We start from the raw sequence: 19033 nt of genomic DNA, 5'->3' as shown, positions 1-19033 counted from the left end.
CCACCATCGCAGGGCAGATTCAGGCGCCAGTAGTGAGTGAGCAGATGTGTGGAAACACACGAAGTTTCTCTTACGATGACTCTGCTTCGTCAGCGAAACAGGAAGCAAGATCTTTAGCTCAGAGTGAGGAGGTATTTGAGGAGCGAAGAGTCATCCAGAGAGTGGGGGCATGAGATCCGTGGGAAATACGATAACCGGGCGGCACAGGGCTCCCGCCTGAGGCCGCTGCTCAGGGACCGGTCGTCATGGGTGCATATGCATCACTGCGTGTTCCACTGCCCAGGCACAGGCGTGGAGGGGGTTGACAGTTGTATTTAGCTCAGCTTTGGATTTTACCGGCAACGCAAAGCCGTATTATCTTAGTATATGCCTTTGTACCAGGGAGGCAGGACTGGAAGGTGTACGAGGGAGTGATTTTAATGATTGACGATGGAAACCAAGCCGAGTAAGGGGAGAAATAACTCCGTGAGGGGCGAGAGACAGTGATAAAGTAATGGGTTCCGTGGATTTTTTTTTTTTTTTTTTTTTTAGATCCCAGTGGGGTCAAAAATTGCTGGTGTTACTACTAAAGGCAGTGAGCTGGAAAATTAGGTGCTGTCTGAAAGTGACTTTATGAAGAAATCGCAGTCAGTGCTAAGAACAGTATCTAAGGTATGGTGCGGAGAATGTTTAGCGAAGCGAGAGTAAAGACTAAGATCATGGAAAGGACTGAAAAGCCAGGGTGGTTAAAGAATCATCAGCGTGGACGTTGAAATCGTCAGATTGGTGATAGTCGTGTCTAAGAAGCCCGGGGATCTAAGGATGGCTGTGGTGGGGAGCCGCTGGTGTGGTGGGCTGGCATGGGCTTGAAGGCCAGGGCGGGTTTGGGGCGGAGGAATCGGTCATGGGAGGCAGCACCCGCCCCACTTCCAGGCCTGGCTACAACAGCGGGTAGGAGAGAAACGGCCCCTCCTCTGAGAAGATTTGAAGGGAAGCAGAGTCCTCAGAAAAATTCCAGATTTCTGTTAGAGCACGATGCTGAAGGATCTTCAGGGAAAGAGCTGAGGATGCAGGGAATTTTGCTAAGGATGGATCACGAACTTCAGAGGGCACAGCATTGTAGATGGTTTGAGAGTTTGGGGAGGTGTGAGGCACAGGATCAGATTTCGAGGTGGACAGGCAGTTTGGTGGGGAGAGTCAAGGTGCCGAGGGGTCTGGGGCTTCCTGCATTAGCTGTGAGGAACAGGAGCAAAGGCACGATGGGGTTAGCCCTCAGTCTCTGTTGGGCAACTGTGGGAGAAGGGAGAGGAGGGGTCTTTCCAGACGCTTGCACAGGGAGCCCCAAGACTCATTTCTGCATCAGGTGAGGTTAACTTAATTCATAAAACATAATCCCAATAAAGAGTGGAGGTTTGGTAAAGCTCCTCTGTCATCCTCTCTTACACTCACTGATAGGACCTGGTGTCGTAAGTGTTTGATCTCTGTTAAAGAGAAGCTGTCTTAACTCTTAATTTGTTTTTCATACTTAGCATTTTACATAATATTTTAGTTTTTATGATTTATGCCAATTAGTTATTAAGTGCTTTTTTTTTGCCTATAAAGCCTCATGATTTCTCCGTTATCATTGTTCTCTGGATAAGAAAATGATTATTTTGTAAGTTTTCATGTAAATTGTATGTGTTTCTTGGCAGGCGCTTTTTCACGGGAAGTTTATTGACACTGGCTTCTCTTTGCCCTTCTACAAGCGCATGCTAAGTAAAAAACTGACTATTAAGGATTTGGAATCTATTGACACTGAGTTTTATAACTCCCTTATCTGGATAAGGTTTGAAGATTTTATCTTTCAATTAAGTGTTTTTTCTTGAAACCAATTTATGTCTCTTGTTAACTAGTGGGTGTATGTTTATGTCACCCAGAGACAACAACATTGAAGAATGTGGCTTGGAAATGTACTTCTCTGTTGACATGGAGATTTTGGGAAAAGTCACTTCACATGACTTGAAGCTGGGAGGTTCCAATATCCTGGTGACGGAGGAGAACAAGGATGAGTACATTGGGTAAGGTGCTCGACTGCTCGCCCCGCGTTTCTGGAACCACTGGAGCGTGTCAGAGCTCCTGCCTCCCTGTCCCTCTGTCCCTCGTCCGCTCCTCCGGGAAGATGCTCCACATTCGTTCCTTCCTTGACTTAATCCTTTTCAATCGTTTTCTCTCTACTTGGTCTTCCTGTCAGTTTATAAACATGCTCATTTTCACTGCTGAAAAACTCACATGTAGTCAGAAACAAACACAAAACTCCCCTTGGCACTGACAGACATTTATCGAAGTTCCCGATAGCGCCCGGGTTCTTGAGGGAGATTGTGCGATGACCTTCGCTTTCCCGCTGCCGCTTGCTGTGTGCTTCCCGCCTCCGTCCCGATCAGAGATCAGGGAACATCGGTGCTGACAAAGGGGGCTTTGCAAGCCTGCGGAGATGCTTCGTGTCTAGGGGAGGGGATGGAGACGCTCTGCTGGCCGGAGGCGGCCGGTCCCTGCGCCGCCGCCGCGTCTCACTTGCGCTCAGCGCAGCCTCCGCTCGGAAACTCTTCTCTTGGTTTCTGTGATCCAGACACCATACTGATTTTCTTTGCCTTCTCTTTTAGTGATGGTTAAGAACTGCTGGTTGTTTTTAAGCTTTTTACCTCACATACAAATTTCCTGTTTTTAAATACCGTCTCTATTTTCAGTTTAATGACGGAGTGGCGTTTTTCTCGAGGAGTGCAAGAACAGACCAAAGCTTTCCTCGACGGTTTTAATGAAGTTGTTCCCCTGCAGTGGCTGCAGTACTTCGATGAAAAAGAATTGGAGGTTAGAATCTTTTATTCTGCCGTAACAGGGAACGTTAACGGGAGGAGGGACTGTTTTTAAGCTTGGATAGAAGAATGTCTATGCATGGCACGATCTTCAGTCCTCTCGTTCATCCAAATCTTCAGGGGGTATTAAAACCCCAGCACTGGGTAAGGGTCTTACATTCTCTGAAACGTAATGACGTTGTGAGCACGAAGTCGTTAATCAGTGCCAACTGCCAGGACTCCTGGAGTGAGCGCGACCTTGTGAGTAATTTGGGAAACTTTATGAAATCCTGGTTTAGTAAGTGAGGTGTCCCAAAGACTAGATTTTTAAATCATGAGGTTTTAGTGGTCTTTACTATACTTAACTGTATTTAGAATTGTTAGAAGCTTATCAGGACTTCTTTTTTTTCTTTTCTTTTTCTTTTTTTCTTTTGGTGATAAAATACACATACAGTTTACCATCTTGAACATTTTTAAGTGTACAGTTCAATAACGTTAATTATATTCACATTATTGTGCAATCAGTCTCCAGAACTTTTTCATTTTGCAAAACTGGACCCTGTGCCCATTAAACAGTTCCACATTTCCCTTTCCTCCCCAGCCCCCGGCAGTTACTGTTCAACTTGCTGCTTCTGAGTTTGACTACTCTTGTTACCTCTTATAAATGAAATCATACAATACCTGTCTTGGTATTACTGGCTTACTTCACTTAGCATAATGTCCTCATGGTTCATCCATATTGTAGCAAGTGCAGGAATTTTTTCCTTTTTAAGACTGAGTAATATTCCATTGTATGTCTGTACCACATTCTGTTTATCCATTCATCAGTCGATGGATCTTTGGGTTGCTTCCATCTTTGGGCTTTTGTGAATAATGCTGCTGTAAACATGGGTGTGCAGATACCTCTTTGAGACCCTGCTTTCAGTTGCTTTGGGTGTACACCCAGACGTGGTATTGCTGGATCATGCAGTAATTCTCTGTTTAACTTTTCAAGAAACTGCCACACTGTTTTCCAGAGCAGCTGCACCATTTTACATTCCCACCAAAAATGTAAAGGCTTCCAGTTTCTCTACATCTTTGCCTATGTTTGTTATTTTCTGCTTTTTTTTTTTTTTTGGTTTGGTTTGGTTTGGTTGTTTTTTAGATAGCTGTTCTAATGTGTATGAGATGGTAGCTCACTGTGGTTTTGATTTGTATTCCCCTAATGATTAGTTACTGTGAATTCCCAGTCTTCTTGCCCCATACAGGTTAGAACTAGGCAGGGTGTAAGAGGGTGCCTGCATTTCCTCTCCGCCTCCTCTAGTGGGCAGTATTTTAACTTCAGCAGCTTTGGGTCCTTTATTAAGAAACTTGATTCATTCATGTAATCTAATGTGCGTATGAAAAGTTAGCATTTTAAATTTTATATAGTAATATTCCTATGTAGAAATTAGCCTTCTAGAAACTCTGACATGAAAAGTATGTGAAAATCCAGATTGAGACTTCGTGACATGGAGACTCCCTGTAAAACTTAACATCTTTTCTTTACAGCTTGCTTACACAATCGGGCAGAAACGCATTGAATAGAAGATATTTTTAGAGCTTTTTTAATCATTGATCATTTTTAATCACCAACTTCATTAACAATCTGAAGAAAATTAAACCATTTTGTGTCCTCAAAATGCATTCACCTAAAATATTCCATAGCCCCAATTAAGACCTCCCATTTGGAGGCCCACTCGGTGACAGAGGGCTGTCGTGGCGGGAGCCTGACGTGAGAGCAGCTACGAAACTGAAACGGGAGACCGAGAAGGACAGTGACAGGGGCACACTTTCATGTGGGCCCTTGGCAGGCTTGCTCCCCTCGTGTGGAGCCCCGTGAAGTAGTTTGGCCATATAACTTCCTTACACATGCAAGGAGACTAAAGCCCTTATTTATTGCTGGTTTGCCGTTAGCTCATAATACAGAGCTGTGAGGAAACAGATTTTTTTTTTTCACTTTGTCGTGATTTTTAGTCCTCTTGTTCCCTTACTCCCTGCATTGTCTCTCTTAACCATGAATAATACCACAACAAGGGCTACTCACACCATTCTTCAAAATAATGGTTATTCATAATCATGTCCCTTTTTACAGGTTAAAATCTGTTTTAACTTTAAGAAGAGAGAACAGTCATTCTTTATAAAAAAACTCTTATCATACTAGGAACAGAAGGTAACTTTCTCAGTTTGATAAAGGGCATCAAGAAAAAAGATAAACCCTAATAACATCACTCTAAAAGGTGATACCTTGAGCATTTCTCATCGGGATTGGGTGACAAGGCAGAGACGCCCACCCTCACCGCCTGTGCTCTGCGTTGCCCCGGATTCCCAAGCCAGTGTAGGAGGGCAACAGTTAGGAGTAAAAAGCATAAAGACTGAAAACTTAAGATTGTCAACTTAGAAAATCCTAAGGAACCTATCAAGAAACTGCTAGAAATAATAGAGTGAATTTAATAAGACCATAGGCTACAAGGGCAATAATTTAAAAATATCTATTGTATATCTTGTGTTACTAGCAACAGACATTTTGAAATTGGACTAAAGCATCAAAAAAAAAGGAACATTTAGCAAAAGATGTGCAAGACCTCTAAACTAAAAACTTAACATTGCTCACAGAAATTAAAGAAGACTTTACTAGATGGAGCGATGTACCATGTTATGTATTGGAAGAATCAGAATTGTAAATATGTCCATTTTCCCCAAACTGATCTGTGTATTCAACACAATCCCAGTCAATGTCCCACCAAAAGTTTTTGTAGGAATTGACAGGCTACTTCTTAAACTCAAGGCAATGCAGAGGCTCTGGATTTGCCAAAACAATCTTGAAAAGGGGCAAACTTGTAGGAAGTTGATTTCAAGAATTACTATTAAGCCATAGGATTTAAGATAGTGTGGTATTTGTGAAAGGACAGACAAATAGATTAGTGGGACGCCAGAGAGTCCAGAAATAGGCCCATGTGTATATTGTCGATTGATTTGCATGAAAAGATTTTGTTGGAGAAAGTGAAAGTCTTAAACAAATGGTGCTGGATCTACTGGATATTCTTATGGAAGAAAATTAACCTTGACCCCTGCTTGAGCCCATAAACAAAGATTAATTTAAAATAAATTATAGACATAAGTATGAAAGCTAAGTAGAAAAATCCTAGGGTAGGCAGAAGTGTCTTAGGGAAAATGTAAAAAAGCAGTAGACCACACAGACACACCCCCACACCCACACACACCCACACACACCCACACACACATAGGATGAATTGGACTTCATCAAAACTAAAAACTTCTCTTCAAAAGATGCTGTTAAGTAAATGAAAAGGCACCCTACACACTGGGAGAAACTCTTGAGACAAAGGTCTTTATCCAGAATATATTAAAAACTCATAACTCAGTAAAAAGACCCTTTTTTTTTTAAACAGGCAAAGACTCACTTCACAAAAGAAGCTACACTGATGGTGCGTAAACAAGAAAGGTGCTCATTAGTCGCTGGGGAGATGCACATTCAAACTAAATAAATTACCACTCTGGGATAGCGCTGGAAGTTTCTTATAATGTTAAACATAATACATCAGCCTTACGCCCTAGCAGCTCCACGAGTAGGTGCTGGCCCACATGAAATGAAATATGTATTTACACAAAGACTTTTCGATAAATGTTCATCACAACTTTATTCATCCAAGTCAAAAATCTGAAGTAACCTAACTGTCCATCAACAAGTGAATGGATAAATAAATTGTTGTATATTTATGACAAAATACCACTTAGCAATATGAAAATACCGGTACCCATAACAACGTGGATGAAGCTCGTAAACACTGTGCTGAGTGGAAACAGAAAACAGAAAAGGGGGCAGGTGGGTGTGCAGTACACAGGATATTCTCAGAAATCTTATCTGTGGCAAAATCATTGATCACCTAGAGCGCAAGGTGAGGATGATGGTTATAACTGCAACAGGGGACACATGGAAACACCTTACATCTCGATTATGGAGGTGGTTCCACAGGTGTATGCATCTGTCAGAACTCACCTAACTCTGTACTTAAAATACATCTTATCATATGTAAATTACGGATCATAGTTGATTTGTGAGAAATAAGTTGTTAAACCATTTATTATGCCCAAAATAGTTTTCATCCCATATATAAGAAACGAAGGTTATTTGAAAATTTCACATGTAGAATATTTTAATTCTCGAAGCCTAGATAAGTGACTAACAGGAAGTTAGTATATTTTTAATTTTAAGTAGATAAGATAGCATAGATTGAAAAAAGAAGAACCAGAAATTTGAAACTTAATAATTTGGATACTAATTTGGGATATATTTGTAGTAAAAAGAGATATTAAGAAAGGGTGCATCCGTTTTGGCCCAGCTATTGTTTTTCTTGAAGAATTTCAGTGTTTTCAGTTTACGTTCAGTAAACGTGGGTGAGATAAAGTTCCGAAGAATCGTGCGTGCTGAACTGTCACGCGTGCTGTCAGACTGGCTTTCTGTGATCACGGTTAGTCGTGCACGGCCGTTGCCAGGACCGCGCGTGTGCCCATGGATGCGAGCAGATCCAGGCGTGAGCCGCCGCCCTGCCCGCGCCTGCACCGCGGCCCACCGTGCGCTCCTTCCCCAGGTCATGCTGTGCGGCATGCAGGAGGTGGACCTGGCGGACTGGCAGAGAAACACCGTGTACCGGCATTACACGCGGAACAGCAAGCAGATCATTTGGTTCTGGCAGGTATTTGCTTTTATCTTTTTAGAGCAAAGTACTCCAAGAAAATGTTTCTAATGCAACTGTCATTTAAAACCAGTTCGTGTTTTAAATGGAGACTGCTTTGGGATGTGCTTTTTAGCTTTTGAATTTTAAGTCAGAAGTAGGAGTGTGAACGCCTGCCGAAGGCGTTTCCATTGCTTGTTTCCTAAATGAAAGGGTAAATGACCATCTTCTCTAAGCCACAGTTTAATGGTGATAGTTGTAAGTACAGCATTTTTTCTAGTATTATGAAAGTAGTCCACAAATTCTACTTAATTCTAGAAGTAAATGAGGAGGGAGTATGTTTTTAATGAGAAAATTAGTGCAGATACTTAATTCCTCTAAATGTGATAATATGCCAAGAAATTAGAAAAATTTAGAGGGTAATGTCCAAGAGTGACTTTATTTTCTTCTTTATTTTTTCTTTTCCGTCTTCTCTTCTCACCTTCCTTTCTCTCTCTCTCCTTTCTTTCTTTTCTTGGTGTTTATGTGTTTGAGAATTTAAAATCTCTGGGCCAGGGACATTCTCCACATAAATTTACTCATTGCAACTCATTTGAGCAACTTACTAACTGAACTTCTGGTTTACTCACACTTCCCTGTTTCAGGTGAAAAGCCTGGGTTTTTGTATTATTATAGAAAGGTTTTCCCAAAGTTGCACCTTCTCATAAGGATGTGTCATGTTTATTGCTCCATACTTTAAAGAAGTGTGGACACTTCTAGAAATGTATCTTTTAGGTACACTTCATATGTGCGAAATGGCCCATCCTGGAGTGTTTATCGCTGCATTATTGGTGCGCTAATGGACACTTGAAACACCTAAATGTCATGGGGTGGGGTGACTGAGTAAAGTGTCATATATCCATTCTGTAATTCTGTACCTTGTCATCATTCTTTTTTTTAACACAAATTAACAAAAATATTAGAGAAGAATGTTTTAGTATAATATTAAGAAGAAAAGGAAGGAGTGTGTAGTATGATGGTATTTGGTTAAAAGGAAAATACATATTGTGCACAAAGTCAGCTAGGGCACGAATGCAGCCTGGGGAGGGGACGGCGCGCTGGCAGCTGGCAGGGGAGCTGACAGCGGAGGCACCGTGCACGTGCGGACTGCCCTATTATAAAATAATAAACTAAAAGGCAGGAATGAGTCCACTTTCAAGCCTGAAACATCAGAACCGCCTCACAGAGCATGTGCAGGTGTCCGTAATCCTCCCTTGTAGGCTCTTGACCAGCATCCTTCCTCCTCGTGGTCCCCAATTTTCCATTTAGACGTTCGTGTCTGTATCCCTGCGGAGCAGAAGCTTTGGGTCGTGAAAATCCAAATGAATAGGTGTGTTTCTGAATTGGGTTTGTTTGAGGGAAAGTGGTGAGGTTATGCCAGACCTGATAATACGCTCTGTTTCTTTGTCTTGATGAAATAGGTGTGTCAGCACAGTTCTGGGCGGACACACTTTTGGTCGTGATCAGCACCACATTTTGTCTTGTCCTTAGCTCAAGTTTAGTCCCTGTTTTTAAGATACATTTCTACTCTCAGGCCTCCCTAAGTTCCTCACCTTCTGAGATACTCAGACCAATTCAGATCCGTATTTCACATTGTTGGTTTATGTCCCTCTTAGAAAAGAGATAGTCAGTGAACTACATATTTTTAGAAGAATGTGTACTTCAGGTTTTCAAGTCTGAAGAACAGAGTCGGGAAATGGTGTTTAGGGGAAGGAAATACCGCAGGCTACTGAGTGGCATCTGGGAGCTGTCCGTTCCTCTCTGGCAGCTCACGGCGGTCAGGACGGCAGGGGCTAGAGCGCACCCAGGCCCGAGGGTCGGTGTTAGTTCTGCCACCTGTTAGCCGTTTGAGAGGGACACGCTATTTCACCTCCGGGCCTCCGTTTCCTTCCGTGAATGGTGGGGATGCTAACGACAGCCCCTGTCTCGCTGCTACTGTGAGGGCTGGATGCACAAGAAGCACATGGTGCAGTGCGTGGCGGGAGCCGTCCACGACGGCAGCTCTCGTTGTGCAGCCCGGCCACGTCTGCCCGGCTTCCCTCCTGACAGCCCGACCTCGGACAAGTGGCAGCCTTCCCAGGCCCCTGTTTCCTCTCTCAGATGCACTTACTGATGACGGTGGCCAGCCTATGTGTAATCCTGAGGAATCATGGAAGTACTTAGCGTGGTGCCCGGTCCTAAGAAATGATCAACGCAGCAGCCTCTTCTCATCACGTGTTTTACACCTAATTTCAGTGTTAAATTTCTTATTCTTCAAGTTAAATTCTTAATTTTTCTGGAAGAAATTTAAGAATAATTTAGGTCTCTACTGTTTTCATCATTGAAGATAATCTAGTGCGTATTTGATACTGAAGTAGATGTGATTTTGTTCCGCAGTTTGTGAAGGAGACGGACAACGAAGTAAGAATGCGGCTCCTGCAGTTCGTCACGGGCACCTGCCGTCTGCCGCTGGGGGGATTCGCCGAGCTCATGGGTAACCGGTCTCACTGCAGCTCCTCCCCACATAAGTTTGTGGTAATCGTGGCCTTTAGACACACAGCGGTTTGAACCTAAGAACTACGCTTCTGTGCTCTGTGGAGGGTGTCTGCCAGGAGACAGGCAGATTGATGGTTAATATCAAATACGTTTGTAAGACGAAAATGAAGTCCGCTCGCGTGGGCTGCCTGGCCTTGGCTCTGTGAGGGGGTGATTGTGCAGGGACAGCCGCCTTCCGCTTTGCAGTTCCCACTGCTGGGGCTCCGGCAGCCGTGAGCAGCAGCCCACGTTGTAGTTCATTCTGTGTCCTCTGTGTGACCGCGTGACATGTTCTCTTACTTGACTGTTTATCAAAACCAAAGTTTAAAGGATCAGATAAATTTTGTCTTATTTTCCTGGTTTAGGAAGTAATGGGCCTCAAAAATTTTGCATTGAAAAAGTTGGCAAAGACACTTGGTTACCAAGAAGCCACACATGGTAAGTTCAAAGAATCTTAACTAGCAGGATGAAAGCCAGTCTTTTTTTTTTTTTTCTTTTTTTCTTTGTTTTACATAAGATGAACTATAATTATTTATTCATTAAAAGTAGTCAGAATTTCAATTTTGAGAACAGACTGATTAATATAGTATTCTATAACTGAAGACTTTAGAATGATTTCTAGTTGGTTAATACAAATACTTAAGAAATGTGTCCATTGAGTCAACAAAAATAAGACTGAAGTGCTCCCTACTATTGACAAAGTTTGCGCTCCGTTGGGGAGGGGGACACAAATGACAAACAGGTAAACAAATAACTATTTGCAAATTCTAGGAATCCTTCAGAGGAATTCAGGACAGCACTGTAATAATAGGTGCTCAGAGAGGTTTTTTGGAAAGAGTGATGTTGATAAGCAGCATGCGGTGGAAGAAAGGGGGAAGTGTGTTCCATGTACAGGGTCGTGTCCAAAGACCCTGAAGTAAGAAATAATTTTTCAAGAAAATAAAAGATGACGTCGTGTGAATGGAGAGGGATGATTAATAGAATTTGGAAACGTAGGCAGAGGCTACATTATGTAGAGCCTTATTGGCTATTATAAGGAATCTGATTCTAAGGGCAATTAGAAGACTTTGAAGAGTTTTGAATAGCAAATAAGATCCAGGAAAAGTCATTCCGGCAGCAGAGGGGAGAGTGAATGCAGGGAGGTGAGTTGCAGAACTGCTACAGTGTCCAGGCAGAGGATGGTGATGGCTTACAGCGAGGTGCACGGTTCTTTCAGGAGGTCAGAACTATTTTCATACCAAGCCATTTTTTGCCTTCTTACTGTTTTGACATTTGCACTGAAGGTGCCAGAGCAGTGGCGGGTAGAACTGTGGACGCAGCACAAGCCAAGGCAGTGGCAGCAAAGTGCAGTCTCTCTGTGTCTCTGCTCTTCAGTGCCGCACATCTGAAGCTCAGAGCACAAACAAAAACGAGGCGTATTGAAGGTTGTTCTCTATGAAGTAGTGAAAATTACTAACTTTATTAAACCTTGATGCTTCAAGTATGTAGCTGTTTAATATTCTGGACGACACAGTGGAAGTGTGCGCACAGCCCTCTACTGGTTGTCCTGAGGGGACGCCCTGAGGCAATTGTTTGAGTTGAAAGCTGAACAGCTTCCTTTTTTATGAAACTCTCTTTTTGAAAGAATGACAGACAAACTTGTTTATTCGGATTTAGGTATTAGGCAGACGTTTTCTTGAAAAATAATGAAGTGAGTTTTCACTTCAGGGGAAACAGCATTTGTTGGCAATGAGAAAAGTTGAGGTTTCATGCAAAAAGCAGAACTGTGGAAAGCTTGGATACGCCGTGATGAGCTTGACAGGCTCCCAAGGCTCTGCAGAGGAGACTGGTGGTGGTACTAGCAAATGTGACTTTCTTCAGCATCTGGAAATCCTCTAGAACTTAGTGAGCCGGTATTTCCAGATGACCAGTGCATCAGGTTACAGACTCACGTGTGGGTAAAACGTCCATTCAGAGTGCAGAATAAACCAGTGGATTTTACATGAGTACAAAGGTTCTTTGACATGACTTCAAAATCCATATTATGTGTAACCTTGTGAAATTTAGTACATTATCAAAGAATAATAATACCCACCATTATCTGAAAAAATGACTCAAGTCAACCTCTACTTGCTAACTGCATGTCTGTATGGGGACAGTTTTCATATACTTAACCCAAAACAATATAGTGTAGCAGAAAAAACACACACGTAGGTATCGGAATTCAGATGCCTGCTCTTCAGCCAGACATTAAAATGATTTGCAAAAATAGAAAACAAAGTTGCTCTGCACTACTTTTTCGAAGTCTTTTTTTTTCTTTAATAAAAATAAGATTATTTTATTTTAAAATAAACTTATTTTTAAGTTTGTTTTAACTTATGGTAAATATCAATGGATATGATTCACATGAAAAAAGGTTTTTTGCGCTTCTCAGTGTTTGTAGGTGTGAAAAGGGATCCTGTGACCAAAAACACTGGAGAACAGCAGCTTCAGCTGGTGAATCCAGCAGAGGCGGGATGGCCGAGGCAGGGGGCAGAGAGCTCATAACCAAAGGAAGTCATTCTGTAAGAAAGATGAAAACAATTGAGTTAAGGAACTGGCCTTTGATAAAAACAAGGACATTTCTTTTGTTTTCACAGAAGAGGAGGAAAAGCTGGGGGCAAACTACAGATAGGGTTTAGATTTTGTGAAGGGAAAATAGAGTTATCAACTGCTGGTTTCTTTTTTCGCAAGGAATAAGGTGAGGTCGCTGGCTAACAGTGAAGAAAGGAAAACCTTTTGAGGAGAAAGAAAGGGAGAGGTGTCAGGAAGCAGACGACTATTTACTAGAGAAACAGGGCTGCGAATGCTGGGCGGCATCGGGCCTAGCAGCTCCTCTGAAGCGACACTAATCTGTCTAGTTGTAGGGCCCCCCCCACAGGGATTTTCAACTGTTAAGGAACAAGGAACGAGAAAGAAGGTGGAATTCATTCAGAGTTTGAGTTTAAGTTCAACAAGGGAAACAGGATTTAAAAAGCTTGTGCAAGGTAGTGATTATAACAGTGGGCCACAACTCTAAAGTAGTTATAATGATGACTTTGGATGAAGTAAAAAGTGAAGATGAGGGGAGTGTGAGGATGAGATAGGATGGCGAGAAAGTAATGGGTTAACAGGTTGGCATTGGAATTGAAGTAAGTTGGGAAGAACAGATGGTCAGAGAATAGAGTATTTAAATTAGTAATTTCCTTTACGGGTGATGACAGGGTTCAAGGTACACCAGTGAGTGAAGTAGAGAAACAGGTCACTGAAGAAGGGCAAGAGCCCGAGGCCCTGGCATTGCAGGTCACGCACGTGGGTGGGGGAGGACTGAGAAGTGGGTGCCGGAGCTTTCAGTGGCTGCAGGGGCACGGTCAGCGACGACGGCGGAAGGAGGAAGTTTGCATAGCTCGACTGTGTCTGCCTGAGAGGAGGAAGTTGTGACTGGCTGCAGAGGCAATGGTATGTTTCAGACTAGCAGGGTTTCAGTTAAGACAAGAGAGGAATTGGTAAGACTAGAGAAGCCTGCAAATCATAAAGCAGGAGTTCAAACCAATGCATTGGAAAGTTCTGAGATGGCGGACTCAAGTGGGGATTTATTTTTAAAGGAGGCCCTGGGGATTGAACCCAGGACCTCGTGCACGCTAAGCACGCGCTCTACCACTGAGCTGTCCCCTCCCCCAGGTGGGACTTAAGTCAGATCAGAGGAAACAGAGTTGATCAGTACTGGGACGAGAATCTAGATGAAAACAGATGATCCAGAAAGACTTGAGTTTTCCAGCAGTGACTGTGGTGAGCAGGGCTGTAATCTGTCAGGGAAGCAGCGCTGACCGTTCTCAGGCTGGGCCATCCTGCTGTCCTCCCCAGGGCAGGGGGCGCCCGGCTCTGCACAGTGCTGTGGCAGGCCAGTAAGGCTCTGTCCCCTTAGAGCCCATGGGTGTGTTGGTGTCTTCCCTTTTTATATATAAAAAAGTAGAAGTAGCAAATTCTACTCAGAGCTGGAACTAAAAGGTAAAAAAAATTAAGACAGTACTGTGATATTCACATAGTAAGTACTCGAAGACGAACAGATTTTAGTATGTCTTTGTCCGTCTGTAAACCAGCACAAAACGTAATGGCTAAAGTCTTAGAACCTTGTTGTACATGTTTTCAAGTAGGCCTGTCAGTCATAATTTAGCACGTGCTAAAACAGAAATAAAAGAGTTTACAGAGAAGGGGAATCATTAAGTCTATAACTTGTTCAGGGAGAGGTCTTGGAGGAAGTTGTAGCGTTTGGATTGATTCTTAATAGCACTTTCATATACCACGAAAGGGCGTTCCAGAACGCAGGAGAGCCGTGAGAGCACGGGCACAGAACAGCCACGTGTGTGGTGTGCTTGGAGAGTATTAAGCAAGTTGATGGGGGCCGTGCCAGACAGCACAGGCTTCCTCCCCTCTGCCCCCGCCCCCACAGGGCCTGGGAGCCGCAGAGGTTTTTTCAAACTGGCGTGTCTTTTTTTAAAGGTACCTCTGGCAGCGATAAAAGACGAGACAGGCTGTGAAGTTTTTCCTTTTTTTTTTTTTTTTTTTAATTGGATGCAAGATCAGTCGGCAGGAAATTCTGATGGTCCAGATAAGAGCTGATGGGAAGGTACATACAGGAGACTATGGTAGCAGTAGAAACGACCAGGAGGGGGAAGATGGGGAGCTCAGTGGGTAGAATGGCAGGATCCGACGGGGGCAGGTGAATGGCTGTCTCAGTGCAGGGCTCTGTGGACAGTTTTCTCCTGACCTCCGCTCACTGTCAGACTGTGCCTTGAGGCATAGTTTCAAGGCAGGAAGGGGAGCTGGGGGTAGGGATGGGAAGATGTAGTCTGCTTGCTTAACCGTTACTGTTAATATATTTAACAACTTTTCATACAAAGAAGAAAATGGTCTGAGGAAAGCACCGTTTTAACCGGCTGCCTTGTTTCAAAAGGCTCTTGACTTCCGGCTCTTACATCCGAGTCGAGGCGAGGGCAGACGGGAGCGGTGGGAGTGCTGGAGGGGGACTGGACCACCTGTAGAAACCTTCCGCACGAGCAAGTGGGAAGTCCAGACAGGCTTTGGCTTCCTGAGAGCTGTCTGAGCACACACCGACAGAGGTGGGGCTGGGGGGCAAGCCCTGGACCCCCCTGTCCGAATTCACCCACGCAGGGCTGTATCGTAAAAAATGAAATGTTATTCCACACCTTTGTAAATTGTAAAACACTGATATTTAAGCATTTTCAGTATTTCCTGTATTTTGTTGGTTAATCCCATCAGGGAATTCTTTGAGTCTGGCAAAACTGAAAACATATTATTTTAGAAATGGTTATACTTGATGAGATGATTTGAAAAGACAGAAGTACGCATTCAGTTACTGACTGTCTCCATCCTGGAATGTCAGCTCGATGAACGACAGGGTCTTTAGTTTTTTCATTGTATCACCAGCTCCTGGGAAAACACATGATAAGTAAGATTCTCGGTAAATAACTGATGAATGAATGAATTGGGTGAGTGAGTGAAAGAAATGGACTCTTCAACCCAAGAGAAGTTAGGGAGACTCATGACACAATGTAACAATAATAGGTAAAGAGAAAAATTAGCGATTATTTTAAAATTGCAGCTTTTATCTGTAGTGCCACAATTATTTGTCATTCCAGTTTTCTCTGGGAAATGGTAAAATATTTTTATGAATAGGTCTTAAATGTGAATAGACTGCTATAAGAAAATGTGTACATTTAATATTATATTAACTAATAGCATAGTAGTAAATTATCTGTAGTAAATTGTGTTAGAATTCTTCCAACAAAATTTTTACGTTCTTCCTCTATGTGTTTAGTTTTTCAAATGTGCTTTAAAAAATATTGTATTAGAAATCTGTTCAGAGTTTGTTTTATTGAAAACACATTTGATTTTGTTTTTGTTTTTGTTCAGTTTTAATCGCTTGGATCTACCACCATATAAGAGTTATGAACAACTAAAGGAAAAACTTCTTTTTGCAATAGAAGAGACAGAGGGATTTGGACAAGAATGAATGTGGCTTCTTGTCTTGGAGGAGCTCTTGCATTTAAATGCCCCAGCCAAGAAAAATTGCACAGATAGTGTATATAAGCTGTTCATTCTGTACAGTGAATTTTCTGAACCTCTCAAAGTATAAATGTTTTCCGTTCTTCCACAGAAATATGCAAAACAGTTCATCCTTTTCTACTTTATTTATTGTTCCCTTGAAGTGACTGACCAGGAAAAAGATCATCCTTAAATTTTGAAGCAAGCAAGAGACTTTATTAAAAATAATAAGTATATATCTATATAAGCATATATGATAGTGGCTCTAGTTTTATAGAGCGCCAAGTGTATTAAACATGACAGCCGTTCATTCAAAAAAATAATCTGGATTTGCTTTACCTTGTTTCTGTTATCCAGGGGAAGAAGTTCAAGTTGCTCCATGTTTTTCTCCCTCACGTAACATCTCCTGAGGGTGTTTAGTTGCATGGCTGTGCAGGAAGGTATTAAGGGCTTAGGCCAAATCTTTGAATATGTTTTAAAAAATGCTGCTGGCTTTTCTGAAGACAGGTGCTTGAACCTGTCGATTTGTTTTAAATAAATATAATAGTTGAAAATTTCCCTCTTTGCTACATCACTAATATAGTTAAAAAGTCGTGAATGAAATTGTAACTTACATGGAAGTCATATACTAGATCCCGTGCCACGTAGTTTATCCTAGAAATTGGAGAGAATTCATTGAGCAGCTTAGGCGTTTGTTTACATGTGTCTTTGGGATGCTAGGTGTTCGTGGAATTAAAGAATCAGACATTTCTGTACTTTTGTTTTAAAAATCTGTGATGTTCTTTAAATTTAATTCATAATAAATTGATGCAGTTTGATACCTAGGAACATATAAAAAGGTAATGTGAACCTTTCTGCTTTTGTTTGTGTTAAAAGTTTTGGTTTTATAAAACCAGATGAAGACTTACGTAAGCATTTGAACACTCAAATAAGGCTAATGATTTTCTATTATTAGTGTTTAAATATCTTCATTGCTCTTAAATTCATGAAAATTCTATGTATCTGAATAGGTATGTAAAAAATATTTTGGTCCCTCCTTCCCCCTTTTTTATAGATTATTATTTTTGTCCTAAGTAAATAACACTGTTTTTCATTATCAAGGGCATTTGCTAAACTACAAAGATGTATAACAAATTAAAATCTGATGTGAATAATATCAGTGCTACTTTAGCAAACTGGGCTTCCTTATTAATACACAGATTTAAATTTCCATTTGTATCATTTCAATCACTGTAAATTTCATTAACTTAAAAATTTTTATAACCATAGAACTGACACCTTAGAATGTTATCTGTAACACATTTCACCAAGGACATTCAGAAGATATTAGTATACAATTTAATTTCCCTAAATAGTAGTTTTTGTTTTGCCAAAATTTTATTTTTCTACATATTTAGATTGTATTCTGCATTTCTATTCAAATTTCATAGTCAAGATGAAATAAAAGTCAGTGATCCACTTGGTTGAATAGACTCCTTTCCCAAATCCTAATTGCTGCTCTTCTAGTTATTCTGAAGCCTAAAGATTGAAAACAAAATAGAACCCTCATGTATATGACAGACTATGCAATAAAGGGTGACCAGGCCTCAAAAGGGCTACTTAAATTACACCACGCAGCCCGCACCACTGCGGGTGACTTCTGCTCTGACAGGGTCACTGTCATTCAGTGGAGGTGTGTGAGAACAGTGGTAGATTTGACTGAAGACAGGGTGCGGGTCCCCCGCTCCTCACTTCAGGTGAGAAATGACTGTACAGCATTGGCGGGGACACAGAGCTGCCTGCAGCGGGGCCGGACCAGCTTTCTGGAGAAGGCTAGTTTGGACGACTCATCAGGGCCTCGTCTTGCATGCCAGCTGTAGAAACCCCGGCCTGGCCGCAGGATGTACCGTCCTGATCTGCCCAGCCGGCGGCATGAGACCCGAGGCTCGTTCTCCCCCCGCCCCGCCCCGCGCGGGCGGGCTCGCGGTGCTCCGGCGGGCACCTGGCGAGGCGGGCGGCGGGAGCAGCGCGCGCGGCGCGTGCTGTCACTGCGTCTCAGAGGCGCTCGCCGCCACTGCCGCCGGAGCGAGCCCAGGCAGCGCGTCACAGGCACGACTCGCCTCATCAGATGAGCTGCCTGTCTGCCAGCGCGAAAAGCAGCAAGTGGAGTTTTCGTTTTTGTGTTCGGCGCTGCCCGCCGCCTTTGGTCACCGCCCGGCTCCTCCAGGCCCAGACTAGACGGGGGAGGGGGGGCGGTGCCAGCAGCGTTGTCGGGCAGTGTTGCTTCCGCTAAAAATGACCCCTGACTGACGTTGCGTCTGGACTGGGCGAATTCCAGACACTCGACAGGGAACCGTAGCCGGGAGTGTGGGGACGAGTAACCACACGTCCCTCAGGAGGCCCCTGAGGGGCACCCGGGGAGACGATGTGCCGGGAGCTGCCCTGGACGCGCTGCTGGAAGGGCGCCGTTTGCTCGTACGGGGGCCTGACAGACCTGCTGGGCCAGCTTTCATTTCTGTAGCCTTCTGAGCAAACTGGTGCCAAATGAAGCCTGTCACGGGCTTTTTGAGTATGAATATTTGGTTGAACCTAAGAAGATCCTCTTGTGTACACTGCAGACGTCGAACAGAAATCTCTCATTGAACTAGGTGGATGCGAGAATAAAGGTTCTCTTATGACCCTCCCCACTTTTCATAATCCATCGAACTTAAAAGCCAAACTCGAGGTCAACTCGGGATTTGTCTGTCCCTCAAGGGAACAGCCCAGACCGCATCAGAGGCGGCTTTCCCTTTATGAGGCTGCTTTGTACGAGTGTATACTCCTCAGTTAGAAGACAGAGACGCAGGCCCCGTTCTAAGAGGGCAGTACCGTGGGTCAGAGCAGGACATTCATTAAATAAACTCCTTGGCCCTTACC

The 19033-nt window shown here is 43.0% G+C and overlaps 1 protein-coding gene across 7 annotated transcripts in view; it reads left to right on the top strand.

The window, feature by feature from the left end:
* Positions 1-16696, top strand: part of WWP1 (WW domain containing E3 ubiquitin protein ligase 1) — an 84621-nt gene extending 67925 nt beyond the window's left edge. For all 7 annotated transcript variants that reach the window (XM_072951725.1, XM_072951729.1, XM_072951730.1 and 4 more), the window contains 7 exons: positions 1671-1804; positions 1896-2036; positions 2703-2823; positions 7439-7543; positions 9938-10034; positions 10441-10513; positions 16007-16696. In XM_072951725.1, the coding sequence (XP_072807826.1) occupies positions 1671-1804; positions 1896-2036; positions 2703-2823; positions 7439-7543; positions 9938-10034; positions 10441-10513; positions 16007-16106 (771 nt within the window). In that variant the 3' untranslated portion in view covers positions 16107-16696. The remainder of the gene's footprint in view (positions 1-1670; positions 1805-1895; positions 2037-2702; positions 2824-7438; positions 7544-9937; positions 10035-10440; positions 10514-16006) is intronic.
* Positions 16697-19033: the final 2337 nt, after the last annotated feature.

The sequence above is a fragment of the Vicugna pacos genome, chromosome 29 (assembly GCF_048564905.1).
Source record: "Vicugna pacos chromosome 29, VicPac4, whole genome shotgun sequence".
Classification (NCBI taxonomy): Eukaryota; Metazoa; Chordata; class Mammalia; order Artiodactyla; family Camelidae; genus Vicugna; species Vicugna pacos.
Note: the sequence above shows the minus strand (reverse complement) of the source record. Positions and strands in the feature narration are given on the sequence as shown.